Source organism: Alligator sinensis, unplaced genomic scaffold (genome assembly GCF_000455745.1).
Source record: "Alligator sinensis unplaced genomic scaffold, ASM45574v1 scaffold626_1, whole genome shotgun sequence".
Taxonomy (NCBI): Eukaryota; Metazoa; Chordata; order Crocodylia; family Alligatoridae; genus Alligator; species Alligator sinensis.
Genome location: NW_005842548.1, coordinates 773,400 through 789,550, shown reverse-complemented (window position 1 = coordinate 789,550; position 16,151 = coordinate 773,400). Strand labels below are relative to the sequence as shown.

The following is a 16,151-nucleotide window of genomic DNA, read 5'->3' as shown; positions in this document are numbered from 1 at the left end:
TGGGAGGGGAGATCACATGCAGCGGCCACCACTGCCAACCACCACCCCGTGCTGCTCCGTGTCCGGCTGCGCATCACCCCCTCTTCCCCCCGCTGGCTCTGCATCCGGCTGCCAGAGGTATACTGATTAAAAAAGGTTCAAAACCCCTGTCCCAAATGATTGGCTACCTCTGAACAGGATTAACAACTTCAACTGCACCTTCAGAGCTCTGGTACTAACTTTTTCTGCAATTTTTGACAGGAGACAAAATCTCCACCCTGCAGTTTATTCCACCTAAAATGATGTCAGCCTACCTTCAGGATTCTTGCAAAGTAAGAATAATCATGCAAATTTAAAGCACCTATTTCTCTTTGTTCATGCAAGTAGCAGAAATACTGCCAGCTGTTAAAGAGTGATCAGAAATCAGCATCTGTGGAGGATGTATTTTCTACAGTAGTTCTTGAAATGACTCTCCCAAAGAGCACTGCTTCATGCATGCATCCTCATTAGGAAGAACTTTCCAAGAATAACTGTACTTCATTCCCTGCCAACCAGCATCAGACCCAAAGAATATCCTTTTAAAGGGTACAAACCAAGTTAAAATAAATTTGGTTCGAGATAATGGAGCAAGACACAAGATATTAAAGGCAAGTGATCTATATATGATTTTAAAAGTAATTTTAAACATTTTATATCTAGAAACTGTTACCTTGCTAGTGATCCATAGAAAACAGTTAATTACAGACAAACTTTGATTTCATCTTTCATCTCCCACACTGATTCAATGAAGACACGGCCAATATTTGCTTCAAACAAATAAAAAAGGCAGAATGAAAGTGACTGAATAACATGGAGCAACACTGAGCCAAAGAACCCCAAACAACAGTATTTTAAAGCAGCTTGTATTTAGTTTGGTGAGGTGAAGAGACCAGCTTTCAAAAACACTCAACCTGAGGCACTATCTGAGCAAGTCCTTCACAAGCTGCCTGAAAAAGCCCTACAACTGACTCCAGTTTTGACTGGAAATCAAGTGTGGAACTGAGAACTCATCTCTGGTGCCCTGCGAGCAGTGAATCATTTTTCCTTGATGAAGGCTGAAGGATTTATTTACTGAGAAACACTTCACGCAAGTGAAAATATGGAGTATACACCCACATTCCAGCCCAATTATGTTGCCAGCTCTCAGAACTGCTGAAACTGGAGGAAGAGATGTATCAAGTCAAACTGCTTCCCGGGTGCAAGATTCTTCCAACAGCGTATCTGAATGCCTTGCTTAGGCCAGATTTAAATGATTCAGATGTGGACACAGGAGTTTCCTCAAGAGATCAGAGATTAATACGTGTCGTAACTTCTTTGAAATTCATAGCTACTATTTGTTTTCTACAGCTGAATGGATTATAGACCAGCACCTGTCCAGAAGGTAACAAAGTCTGGAGGAAAGGAAGCTAAAAAAGATCACAGTTGGATTTTGGAAAGAGGTTATTAACTTTGCCAATCCCGTAGTACCCGAGGGGCTCTTCAGGCTTCATATAAACAAAAAAAAAGGAAGTGAGTAGCTTAGAACAAACGCACAGTGCAAAGAGAGAATTACGGTCTAGGGACGAGAATCATCTGTGTCCAAATAAAAACCTCAAGTTTTAAGTTACAATTGTATCTTTTAAGTATGGTACTATCAATTATAAATACATTCAACTTGCACTGAAGTCCAAATCCTATTACAAGTTTAGTCCTCCACAAGCCACGGCAGAAAAACTATGATGCACCACTACTGGAATATTGATGACAGCCTCAACTACAGTCCTACACAATTCCTGCCATATTGAAGCCAGAGAAGATTAACTTCACATAAAGGCAGGGCTTGAAAAAAATTCTCTCACACAGCATGAAAATATTTTTCCCTTCTGGAAGAATGATGTCAATTTTAGCAGAATGCAAGCTTTTACTTAAACTTCTTTGCCATTACAAAGGTATCTTTATAAATATGAAACTGCTATAAAACTGATACAATGTTACAGTCCCAAATTTGAAGGCAGACTGCACCAGTGCATATGCTGCTACTGACAACTTTACTAAAGTTAAAGAGAGTGAAATGAACAATCTGGTGTCAGTCTCAGGGCTGCTTTTCAGAATCATGCAAGCTCCTCATCTGGTTGTTGCTTGGATCTTCGTAGAGGCCACTGGCTATTAAGCACCTGATACATTATTTAACATGTCCTAATGGGGTAAGAGTATCTTCCATGTTTCAGGGATATAGCTTGTAGCCAGCTCTGTTTGTCTAACACTGCTACAAACTATATCCCTGAAACAGGGAAGATATCATAGTTAGCCATTTGGAAATGTAAACTTCATTGCTAAACAGGAAATAAGCAAAACTCAACTCCCTGCCTGACATCTCCCACCTTCAGGGAAGAAACCTGCTGGAGCTCTCTCTCTGCCTAATCTGCATATTCACAGAGCAACTTTTTCACAAATGGACTCTGAAACCCAGGGGAACCTCACCATCCTTTACCTCCCCTGTGCAAGATGAAGTTTCTTTTCTACCCGGGCAAGCAAGGTTCTTTGAGTAGATGTGATATCTTTTATTAGACCAACTGAGAACTTTTACAGTCTTTGAACTCTCCTCTGCCTAATGAAGGGAGTTTGGACCCATACGCTTGCAAAAAAAAGATTTTTTTTTGCTACTATTTAGTTGGTCTAAAAAAAGATATCGCATCGAGTCCAAGAGTTTTGTCTGACTGGGGTGGACACTGTAATATAATGGGACAAAAGGAAAAGAAGGTGTATATCAAGAAAGAAGCAGTTGAGGTTGACAGGAGCGGGACAAAAATTTGAGAGAGAGAAGTCTGTAGAGGGGTGAGGCAGAGAAGAGATGCATGCATGAATGTGTGCACACAACCACATAGGTCATAGTTGCCCAATTTTTTAAAGAAAAAATAGAAGGAAGGGAAGACAAAAGCAGACACCATAAAGTAAGCAAGCTGCATTTTTAAAAGGAACTCAAAAGAGAGTTAACAGACATTCTTAAAATAAAAGAAAGTATATGGTGAACAACTGGCTTATTTTTTCCGACTACAAAGGGTGAGGCAGCAGAAGTCTTTTCCATCCTGATTAGCTGAATGATCCTTTGCTTTCCCCCCTGCCCCTCTTTCAACTAAACTGACTCAAAACATGCCCCCATCTGACTGTATCCACCTGACCAAACATTAAAGAAAACAGGTGAGATGAACTACTGCCACATCTGTTCATTTGTTTTACTTTTAATGATTACAAGCTGTGCATCCAAAACAGATATTATATATCTGGATATGGTAGTTACTTTCCTTTAAGGCATTTAGTTTTCACTTCATGTGTTTCTTTTGACAGTAGTAATTAAAGCACTTTATTTTTTTATTCTCATGTGCAACCCTGAGAAATTCTAACATCATTATTCATAAGATTAATCATAATTTTGAAACGTATGTATTAACTCAGTAGAGGAGGTATTTCCAAGATGCTCAAGTTACACAGCTTTCTTGATATTACATTTAAAAAGATATACAAAAGCATGAGGCAGTCAGCAAGTTTATACCTGACTTTCCTGCTGTTGAAATAACCATAACTCAATCTAATGAGACAAATTAAAGGTTTACTTTGAAAGAATGTAGGAATTATAAGTGCCAAAAAGACACTAATCTTGCCAAATATTTTTCTGCAATGATTTTTCCTTGGAGGGAAAAAATACCATGAAAGTAAAACAAAAAGAAAATGGAAAACAAAACCCACTAAGCCTTAGAACAAGTCCCTCCTCATTTCCCAACCAAAATACTGGTCCTAGAATCATAGAAAATTAGGGAGGGACCTCAGGAGGTCATCTAATCCAACTCCTTCTCAAAGCAGGAATATGCCTGACTAGGTTACTTTGACCAAGGCTTTGTCTAGCCAGGTCTTAAAAAGACACCAAGGATGGAGATTCGACCACCTTTCTGGGTAACCTGTTCCAATGCTTCCAACCCTTCTAGTGAGAAAGTTCTTCTTAATATCCAACCTAAACTTCCCTTGCTGCAATTTGAGACCATTGCTCCTTGCTCTGTCATCTGTCACCACTGAGAACAGTCCAGCTCCATCCCATTTGGAACCACCCTGCAGGTACTTGAAGGCTGCAATTAAATTCCCCCTCAGTGTTCTCTTCTCCAGACTTAATAAGCCCAGTTCCCTCAGCCTCTCCTCATAAGTCATGTGCCCCAGCTCCCTAACCATGTTCACTGCTCTCTGCTGGACTCTCTCCTATTCGTCTACATCATTTCTGTAGTGGGGGGGAGGGGGGAGGGTCCCAAACTGGACACAGTACTCCAGATGTGGTCTCAACAGTGCTGAATAGAGGGGAATAATCACTACTCAATATCTGCTGGCAACACTCCTACTAATACAGCCCAGTATGCCATTAGCCTTCTTTGTAACAAGGACACACTGCTGGCTCATATTCAGCTTAGAAGATCCTTCTCTGCAGAGCTGCTGCCCAGCCAGTCAGTCCCCAGCCTGCACAGGGGATTGTTTTTTCCTAAGTGCAGGACTTTGCACTTGTCCTTGTTGAATCTCATGAGATTTCTTTTGGTCCAATCCTCCAATTTGTCAAGACCTTTCTGAATCCCAGCCCTACCCTCCAGCATATCTACTACTGCCCCCATCTTGGTGTCATCTACAAACTTGCTGAGGGTGCACTCCATCCCATCTTCTAGGTCACTGATGAAAATATTGAACAAAACTGGACTGAGGACTGACCCCTGGGACACTCCACTTGATACCAGCTGCCAACTAGACATTGAGCCATTGACTACTTACTACCCTTCGAACATGATGATCCAGCCAGTTTGCTATCCACCCTACAGTCCATTCCTCCAACCCGTACATCCTTAGTTTGCTTGCAAGAATGCTGTGGGAGACCGTATCAAAAGCCTTGCTAAAGTCAAGGTATATCAAGTCCACTGCTCTTCCTGCATCCACAGAGCCAGTCATCTTGTCATAGAAGATAATCAGGTCAGTCAAACATGACTTGTCCTTGATGAATCTAGATGGGAACTATATTTGCCCTTTTCCAATCATCTGGGACCTCTCCCAATCGCCATGAGTTTTCAAAGATGATGGCGAGCAGCTCTGCATTCATCTCAGGCAACTCTCTCAGCAGCCTCGGGTGCATCCCATCTAACCCCATGGACTTTTACACATCCAGCTTTTCTGAATAGTCCCTAACCTGTTCTTTTGCCACTGCTGGCTGCTCATCTCCTCCCCAAACTGTTCTGCCAGGTGCTGTAATCTGGGAGCTGGCCTTGTCTGTGAAGACTGTGATGAAAAAGGCATTGAGTATTTCAGCCTTTTCTGCATCATTTGTCACTAGGTTGCCTCACCCATTTAGTAAAGGATGCACACCTTCCCTGATCTTCCTTTTGTTGCTGGCATACTTGTAGTAGCCGTTCTTGTTAACCTTCACATCCCTTGCTAGCTGCAACTCCAATTGCGCTTTGACCTTCCTGATTTCATCCCTGCATGCCCAAGCAATACTCACATACTCCTCCCTAGTGGTTTGTCCAAGTGTCCATTTCTTATTAGCTTCCTTTTTGTGTTTTAGCCCACTGAAGAGTTCCCTGCTAAGCCAAGCTGGCTTTCTGCCATACTTGTTAGTTTTCCTGCATATCAGGATGGTTTGTTCCTGCACCCTCAGTAAGGTTTCTTTAAAGTACAGCTGGTCTGCTAGTATAAGTTTGCTTACTCAGATTCTTGCAGAGATTTTGTATAAATCATCCTGACAACATCTGGCTAACGTATTGATGTGCAAATTTTAGGATATTCTGCCATTTCAGACACTAAGTTCAGAACTCACATGGAGACAGGACATTTTCACACGAATTACTTAAATCAGCAGTACCATTCAACATAATGTACAAATGTTCTCAGAACAACAGAAACAATCCCTACAGCATATATTATTTTAAAAAATATGCACAGTTAAAGTTACCCCAAATTTAATGAATCACTACCTTATTTAGAATATATTCAAAGACTATACCATGATACAGGGGTCAGCAACCCCTGGCACACTTGCCAGAGCATGGCATGCAAAGGCATTTTGCTGAGCACATGCACCTCAGGGTGGATGGCAGGGAAGGGGCTGGGGCTGTGCTGCCGCAACAAGTATCAGGCCCCTCACGGCTCCCCCGCCATCTGCCCCTGGCATGCCAACATCTTACAGTAAGTCGAGGTTAGGGTGTTTTTGGCACTCTGCCCAAAAATACTGCTAGCCCATAATACTTTCTTCTAACATTATTCTTAAGAGACAGAAGCGCCATTGGCTCATTTAAAATGGTGCCTTGATAGACAATTTCACATATAGCAGGGAAATCTGACCACACATCTTTCTGTCAAAATAATTTGGTTACAATAACACTCAAATTCAGTGCAGAATATTTACTCCATCATCACATATTTCATAGCAAAGCAGTGTCACTGAATGCTCCCTATCCCATTACAGTTAATACATGCCAGTACAATTAAATTAAGCAAGTTATAGTTGACAGAGCCTCTGCAAGTAGCTTTCAACCAGATACTTATTTATACCATATGTTTTGGTCTAGTAAGGCTCTGCAGCATTTCAGAGGAACCTTATGAAATCAAATGGAAACCACAAAATAACTAGAGAATTGGTATGTATTAAAATAAACAAGTGTCATATGAGATACTAGCCTGGACACTGCTGATGCTTCAGCTCTCGACCTCACTGCACTGAACTAGCAGCCAAGACTGCAGAGACATTCAAGATGCTTCCCCTGTCCCAAAGAACTTGTATCTTCAAGAATTATGAGGCAAAACAGGGAAAATGGTACATAAAATGTGTTATATGCCTAATAAGTACAGCTCAGTACATAAAATCTAGTACTTGCCTAATAAGCCTTGCTGGTGGTGTCTCTGGCTAATCATTTGTTTTATCTGAAGAATTATTTTTAGAAGTTGGCACAAGTTTTAGACTTTGAGGATAAATCAGAGGATGTGGGCTTTAAAATGGGGCCCCACCAAGTGGGTACACTTGCAGCATGAGTAAAGAAGTGACCCAAGATGAAAAACGAGATGCAGGCAAAACAGAAGCGGGTAGAACTTTATGAGTAGGAACAAGGAAACTGAATAGAGTGAGGAGTTTCATCAGGTCTAGCAGCCTTCACATTGCTAGCCTAGCCACAAGCAGCTGCTCCTATTTCCTGAGCAATTAAATAGTCATTTTTTGTTTTAAAGTGTATTTGTATTTTTTTCTTCAACATGATCCAAGACAATTTGTGGAATATGTACCCTTCCCCACATTTTGTTTCAGAAACAGGACTTGTACACCAAAACTGGCCTTCAAAAATGAGATTTTCATTTCCAAACCTTAACTTCTTGAGTTGTGCTGCTATAGTACAACAGCCTCAAATGCGGATATAAAAAAAATTGTCAGTTCAGCCTGTCTAGCTATGATTTATGTTTTAAAGTGATCTCCTTTGCTTTAGTCAAATAAAGCTTCAAATAGGCATAGCAAGTTACAGTAACTTGAACTTCTGATTTCAACACTATTATTAGACAGGTAAAATGAATCAGCATAACAGTGTCAAAGATCTGGCAGGACTGGCAAATACACTGCACTTCTGCACTGGTAAATACAACAGAATCTCACTAAGCTGAACCTCACTAATCTACAGGCTTTACAAACTGAGTGAAAAAAAATGACCATCTTTGCCAACTCCTTAAGAATGTACACTGCAAGGTGCCATAGTTAATTTTCAAAGTTTACAGGCCTCATTGAAAACTACAAAATCATGCGAAGTCAATTTACTCCTATGGAGCACTAACTGAAACTGAACTTTTTAACTAAACCAGTAGCATCTGTTTGGTAATCCATTTTAATTTAATATGATTATTCAGCAAGGCACAGAAAAGAAAACAATGAGCAGAAGGCTTTTGTAACTTCCTAGAATCTGGTCCTTATTTACTCACATACAAGGTAGTAATTCAGCATGGAGATGCTGTAATTCATGCACTCCAGTGATAATGTATGTATTCAAAATGAGGCTGCAAAACATCCAGTTAGAAAGGAGATATGAAAGGAGGTAGGGGGTAGGAGATTTAGAAGGGTAGGTGATACAGAACCAACTGAAGAAGCTGAGAGCCTGAACAAGTTGCTTGGAACCTTTGTCCAATAGTAATAGGACATTACTGATGAGCAGATCCACCAGCCAGGGGAGGTGCAGTTAAACTCCTAACTATCAGATGATTCCAGTTCTCCCCTGAAAGTTTTCTGTAGTAAAGGTTAAAATTTGAAACAAAATAACCAATAGTCCTGCTTCCTTCCTTGGTCTCTTGGCTTTAGTCATTGTCTCCAGGCTTCTATAGCCTCTTGAAGCTGAGGTTTTCTGTCAGACAACTGCTGCTCCCTTCAGGTATATGCAAGAGGTAGAGAGCCCCTTCAAGGATCACTCCCTGTCTCTGTGTTCCCACTGTCTGACCCAGCGCTGAAGAGACAGACCAGTCATGTGTCCTCCCAGTACAATTTCCAGATTTAAAGGGCAATATTTCTGGATATAAATGAGCTCACCAGAACACATTTGGGTCCCCTGGACCCAGACACAGATTATCAGCAAGTATTTTGCAAACCATAAATAAAAACACAGTCTGTTCTTCACGCATCAATCCAACACAATGACCAAAGGGAGCAATGAAATAAAGGAAACAGGTGGTGATGAAAGGCAAAGCCTAATGCTAGGGATGAAGTTTCAGATATTAAATGCATACAGATTAAGCTAGCACAGAAATGGAGGAGTACAGAAATTCAGTCCCAAGACCTATCAGTAGCTGCAATCACACCCTGATGCATGAGGGCTTAAGTAGGCAAGTCATCGGGCATGCAGTCAAAAACTTAGAAGCAGGAAAGGGCAGAAAAGACAACACAAAATGATTGTTTACAACACAATGCATTATCTTGACCACAAGACGACAGACCTCCCATACTGACATCTGCGAGATGGAAGACTGGAGTCTGGTATGTTTTTGCAGAAGGGCATACAAAAGATATATAAAGGCATCAGGGATGTGTATGCATTTACATTATTTTTCCTAAAACCTGATTCTTGTACCAGGCATGGAAGATGTAATAATACAGGCAACCCACTTGAATTAACTGATCTTTATTGACTTTCCTTAACTAATTATACACCTTATTGTTTAAGCCAGTGATTCTCAACCAGGATGACACAGGACCTTGAGATCCTTTTAAGGGTGACACAGGATGCTGTACAATACAAGGTGTGTAGGTGTTTGCACATGATTTCAAAGGTAAAGCCCAGAGATTTCAAAAAGGAATCAGCAGTGTCAAAAGCATTCTGACTTGTCATGGTCTGAGTTGTTTGCAACAGGAGAACTACTCTACTCTCTTTATGTAATCAAGAAATGAGTGAAAGCTAAGAATAAGTGGAGCAAAGTTGAAGATCACTGCTTTAACTGGTCCTAGAAAAATGTCAGAAGGGCTTTTAACACTGAGGTATTGTTTCAAATAAATAATGCATCACAGCTTCCCTGGAATGGGCTGCACATTTCCCACAGTCTCCTTGTGGTTCCACAGGAAGGAGATTACAGGTCTCCCACTGCATGAACAGCCATGAGCTTGGGTCTTTAAACCTTTGGATATCTTTAAAACAAGGTGCACATCAGGACATCACTGCCCACAAAAGTTTCCATATGGAGACCTACACCTCCAGAGGTTTCCTCAGAAGTTACCTTACTATGCACTGCCTATAGACACACACTCAAAAACTCCACCACCTATGGGGGGTGCTGCAAATCAGTACCTAGAGTCAGAAATGCACCCACCTCACCAAAGAGAACAGCTATATGATGTTCTTCACTACCTCCACACTGAGCTTTATGGCCCCCTGAGACTTCTGAAGTGTCTGGAGGAAAGACAGAAGTAACAGCTGCTGCTCTCCTTTGCATGCAAGAACAGCCACTGCTTGCTACAGTCTGTGCTTCACAGCAAAGGACAGCATGATACCCAATGATATGACCTATTAAACTACAAAAACAGGACACTCAGTTCTCATTTAGTTTGATTTTGGTTGAGAAGACATGTGTTTCTTTCTTTTGTACATATGCTGAAAAAGCCTATGGGCATGCTACTGCTCCATGAGACAAGTGGTCTTACCTGCAAGTAAAGAACTGTTAAGTATGCAATACTATCAGAACATGACCTGGAATAATTTAGCAGCTACCTACCAGCTAGAGACCAAGTCAAGAGACAGGTGAAAACCACAGGCATACACCAGAACTAGAAATGATTATCAAGAAGCACAGCCTAGGCCTCACTGCTGGATGCAGGGAGGGCACTGGAATTGTAGAAGGGGGCCGACCCAGGACTTTATCTGAGATTCAAACCTCCCTTTAGTGCAGTCTATGGTGATAGCCAAATGTCCCACCACACCCAGCTAAGCAACTGTAGGATGTCTTTTACAATACACTACATCAGTGCGGCCATGAAGTACGGCCACTGGCCTCACATGCAAATCCCCACTGAAGCATATTAAGCAGACACACACACAGCTATAGGAGTGCACAGCCCCTATATGAGCTTGCCAAATTCCACTCCATTGTAATAAACCCATGTGATGCCAACTGGAAATTACTAGACAAATCACACAACAACCCCATGTAGCTGGGACTAAAAACCCCAACTCCAAAATTAACACTTTCATTTAAGCTAAAAGGGTTCTCTTCAGCTGGTCCCTTATGCCCTTGCAGGGCTAGCCATTAGAAAGTGAGGCAGCAGATGTCTGGAGAGAGATAAAAGTTAGAGAGCATTACCAACGGAAAGTAAAACCACACTAATTCTGTAACAAAGAGGCCCTCCACAGACATGGAGGAAGACAAGGCAGAACTGACCCTTCAGGAAAGCATGTACAGTCTTCATTTGCTTATTAAATCTCCTTGCATCTTTAAGTCTCAGAACTGTTAACAGCCTGGAATATCCCCACGCGTCCCTCCCCAAGTCACTGCTGACCTATGCCCTGCATTAAACTGGAGTATTAAAAGCTAGTGGATGAATCTTGTAGAAAGTAATCTAGCAGATGGCTTGCCAAGGCTGCAGACAATTACATATCTTCCCCTAAAATGTAGTTTGCTAGTGTTCATCAACAAACTCTCAATGTGAAGAGGACCTCCTTTAATTTAATCTTAAATCAAGAAGTGGAACACAGTTCAGTATGGAGGATGGATTTTGAAGCTGAATGATTCCCCCTCCGTGCACAGAAAATATTTAACAATAAGATAGTGCTATCTCACTTGCAAATGTATTTTACACCTCTTTTAAAAACAAAATAATGCAAAACCATCCTTGACCTAGGGCGGCTAGGATCTGGAACCGACTTCCAACGGAGGTGGTGCTGGCTCCTACCCTGGGGGTCTTTAAGAAGCGGCTTGATGCCTACCTGGCTGGGGTCATTTGAGCCCAGTTTTCTTCCTGCCCAGGCAGGGGGTTGGACCTGAAGATCTACAAGGTCCCTTCTGACCCTACTTCTATGATTCTATGACATGACATATCATTTTCTTGGTGTATGTAGCTAGGACTGGAGTTTATTTGCAAATGACTCAGGTCCCCTCCTTCCCCCTTCCAGAACTGAAACTAATAATTAGGTCCATGCTATACTTAAATGGAGAACAAAAATAGGATTGCCATCAATGCAAATGCTGAATGAGGGTTCTCCAGGCATGCCTTGTTAGTTTTTTCAGAGCAATTAGACAAGGACCTAGTGGGAAGTGGCTTTAATTAGCTTACTGAAATGTACTATTACTTTAGTTAGCTACTTGCTGTTGCATTTTCTGAAGGAGGAAAATGATCAGATTGGTGCTTTACTGCTAACAGCTGTAAAAGCATTTGGTTGTGTTCCTGTGCTATTGACAACGAAAAGAAAAAAATTAAAAGGTGACTTCTGACAAACGTTTCTGAGGGTAAGTCTGAAGCCGAGGGAGAAACTATACAGAAAAAAAGCACTACCATTATGAAAGATAGTGCCCTCTCTCCTCTCTTTCTCCGGAAAACTGCAGCAACCAAACTGAACATCATTTTAATTACTGCAATTGCTATGGACACACAGAGGAACACCCCTGCATAGCTATCAGATGCTAAATAACATCAGGGAAAATATGTTGGTGTTTGTCTTGGTAGCATAAGATAAAATGAAATGTCACCAATATTCTCTCTAAGACAGACTCTTGATTAGTCTCACAGTCATTTACCAAAGACAGAAACATTCCTGAAGCATTTGACATATACAATTGTTGATCAGAAAGGAAAAAAAAAGTCAGACAAATCTGACAAATACTCAGGCAATGTTAGTCTATGCAGAACTCGCTGGTAGTTTGTAAGGATCTGTTTAGTCATATGATGTTGACTTTCCTTTCCAGCAGGCAGCTAAAACACACTAAATATTTTCTTATGAGTTTCCACTGCTTGTCACTGGTGCAGTTACCACAGGATATTATGTAATCACCAACACAAGAGACATGGTCACGTACACAAAACAGAGTATTTGGAAGACAGTTTCATGATTCAAACTTCAAGAAGTTTGGAAATCCTTTTAGGATAGGAAGCTTGGTTACATGTTACCTTTCCTAGCAGGGAGATGGAACTCAAAATAAACAGAATACAACTAATAATTTAAAGAGGCATTACTGTCTAGCAGAACAATCACGAGACAGATTGGGAGACCTAGTTTCCAAAATGTAAGAATTCTGCGTCTACCTGTAACTCATCCTGGGAGTCAGAGAATAACCTCCTGTGCTTTAGTTTTCTCAGGACGACATATTGTAAGAACTGTCTATATGATATGTGCTGAAGTAGGAACCATGTGTTAATAAAATCCTAAAACAAATTTCATCTCAATACACCTCATTAAAGTAAATAAATTATTTAGTTTAATAAATGATGGTTTTTTTCTGCCAAGCAATCCATTTTCATGTTATGGTAAAAGTGAATGCATTGGGGTTTTTTCTTACTAGTCATTAATTTCAAAGTAGGTATAAACTATGATAGTTTTGCTTAAAACTACTACAAACAACAGACCAAAGTTCTGTATTACTTGAAAATAAAACTATGGGTGAGCTTTACAATAAACTCAAGTCACAGTAAATTAAATAACTTTATATTTTTGTAGGTACATTCATCCTGGCAAATGCTGTTACAACCTCTGAAGTGCATAAATTGGGGAGAATTTTCTTTGGAGTAAAGGCTGTCATTCTTTGCTACCAGAGGCACAAACAGTTTTTGCCAGAGAAGTAATAAATAACTTCTCCCCTTGAACCAAGAGTGATTTATGCATCTAAAATGTGGTTCCATAAAGTTGTAATTCGGTGAGCTAGATAACCAGAAGTAACTACCTTCACTCTTGCACAAAGCTGACTTTCAAGCTGAGTGCTGATTCAACACGGATATCATCTGCTACTTGTTCATCTACTGCAACATCAGGACAGGAAGAGAAACAATCCAAAAGCTAACACTTAATAGCCACTATGAAAATGTTACTATGAAAAAGCCACTGAACACTGCAAGGGAGTCTTAGTGATATGAGCACAGGAAATGCACTGCTTTACATTTGCCTTTTTAATCAGATAATTGGCTACCTGGGTTAGGGAATGTGTCCAAAACATTAGCTGCCTTTGGTCAGGGAATTCTGCAGCTAGTACAGTGCATTTACTTATGGCAGAGGTTCACAATTCTTGTAACTACATAACATGACACCAGCCCTAGTTTCAAGCCTTTTGCTTACACCAGGGGTCAGCCAGATCTGGCCCACCAAGGGATTCTATCTTGCTTGCGGAGGGTCCCTATGGAGACTAGCCAGGACCCCCACAGATGGGACACACTTAGCCAGGCAGATGGGATGGGACCACGGATGGGCGGTGGGCATCATCTGGGAATGGAATGGGTAGGCAGGGTTAGGGCCAGGATCACAGGGCAATGACAGCACAGGAGTGAGGCCACAGCCTTGGGTGGAGGCACAATCCACTCCCCACAGACCCCTGCCCACAGAACTGACACCTGTCACAGGGACATGCAGGGAGGATTGTAACTCTGCTGCAGGTCCCGTCCTGTCACTGCTCTGCAAACCTGGCCCTGCTCACCTGTCCCACTTCACATACCGCTCCCCACCTGTCTGTGGTCCCTATGACTCTAGGAATCCCATCCACTGGGCTGAGCACATCCTGGGCTCATCTCTATGGAGACCCCACCTGCCTGGCACTCCCAGCCCTGGGTGCAGGGCAGATGGGTTGGATAAGATCAATTGCCCTTCCCCCACCCACTGGGCAAGAAACACCCCCACCCACTCTGTCAGCCTGCAGCAGCTCACAGAAGCTTCTTAAATTGCCCTGCAGCCCAAACAATTGCCCATCCCTGGCTCATGCTGTACCAGACAGGTCTGTTAACCGTACCTTTTTTGGCCCCACTGCCTACTTTATAAGATAATTTTATGTACTTAACTGCACAACTTGTGAAAGAGATCAGGAACCGTCAATTATAAGGCTTCTCAAACAGCCTTGAACTGACTGGGTCCAGTCAGTTTCAAGGTTGCCATTAGAAGCATGAAGAAATAAATGAGAAATAAAGGCACCAGCCCAAATGAAGGGAAAAAAGTTTAGCAGACTGTTCCTGTTGTTCATGAGTGCTGTTTACACTGAGCTGGAGTATGTGCACATCAGGCGCAGCATTTTTTCAGTCCCAAGGCTATCCACTTAAATGGAGTGCTCTGCAGCTGTCCACCCACTTCCTATGGGTTTAATTTCACTTGCTGTTGTGGTGGGAAAGCGCGGGTACAAATATAAGCAAACATTTTCAAAGCGGTGCATGAAGAGGATATGAAACTGCAGTTAGTTCACTACAGAAAAAACCTCACAAGCCCAGAAAATTACAGACATATTACATTTTCCATTTCAGTTAACCTGAAAGCACTGAGATCAAGGAGGCATTCAGCAGCAAAGATTAGTTGAACATATTCATATTTCGTATTAAAATAGGTTCTACGCACTTTAAACACACTGCATCCAACCACATCGTGTGGTCCAGCAATGATTTCAAGTTAATCAAAAATGGTTGGTCAGGATTTTAAATTAGAGCCCCCCTCCAAAAAACCCCTCTAGACAGCGAGTAGCAGCCCTGAAAATCAGGAACAGCACCTTCTTTTCAGCTCCATACTGAACTGACACTGCATCCCACCAAGCTGTGCAGATACAGTGCTAGGCAGAAATCTTTCTGGGAGAAGTAAAACGGAAGTCGGACTGCTGATGGTAATTCAGATCCCTTTGGATTATATGAAAAGTGAGGTATTAAAGTCCATTTCCAACCGGAACAACCAGTCCTGCCACCTTAAAGCCCAGGTAGGTATAATTGTACTGGATCAGCGAGGGCCTTGCATTAACAAGATCTCTCAAATTACTGCAGTGTTTCCTCACCGCTGACAAGATGCAATATGCTGCTTCTGAGGCAACTGTACCTTAGCGAAGCAATGAACTAACTGCTCGGTCTTTTCTAGACTTACAACCCGGCATAAAGACAAGCTTGCCCAGCACCGCGGCCCCGCGAACCCGAGCGCCACAATGCCATCATGCGAAACCCCCGCGGTCCTTCCTGCACACGTTCAACCGCTGCGAGATGACTTACATTTATTGACCAGAATAAGGCTCGTTTCACGCGAGTAAAAGTAAGGGCGATGCTCGATAGTCCCGGCAGCGCTTAGCCCCACTAGTCCCCTTCGCTCACGAAACGCGGTCACTGCCTTTCATGCACACCAGGGCCCGGGCCCCTGGACCAGCTCCTGCAAAGCTTCTTATGGGTCAGGGCTAGGGGGAGGGGGGTAAAGCGGCTCTCAAAGCCTGGCAATTGTCTGTTTAAAGTGGGGCCGCTGCTCCTCACCGCCTTGGGCACTCCCTGGCCCCAGGAGGGGCTGGTGCACCGCTCGCCCCGCACTGCCCGTTGTGGGCACCCCGCGCACCCCGCACAGGGGCAGGGGCCCGCTGCCGTGGAGGCCACGGACAAGTCGGGCGCTCACCATGGTACAGATGGAGGCGAGTCTCCGGACGGTCATCAGCATTTCCATCTGCCCGAGCCAGCCCCGCAGCCCGCGGCCGCCCCAGTT

General features: G+C 42.5%; 1 protein-coding gene across 11 annotated transcripts in view; it reads right to left on the bottom strand.

Moving 5' to 3' along the window:
• Positions 1-16,145, bottom strand: part of LOC102367802 (ubiquitin carboxyl-terminal hydrolase 12) — a 51,677-nt gene extending 35,532 nt beyond the window's left edge. For all 11 annotated transcript variants that reach the window (XR_003095969.1, XM_025213790.1, XM_006032123.2 and 8 more), the window contains exon 1: positions 16,065-16,145. Coding sequence is in view for 10 of the 11 variants with exons in the window: in XM_025213790.1 (XP_025069575.1) it covers positions 16,065-16,112 (48 nt within the window). In the remaining variant the exon portion in view is untranslated. The remainder of the gene's footprint in view (positions 1-16,064) is intronic.
• Between the last annotated feature and the right edge of the window lie 6 nt (positions 16,146-16,151).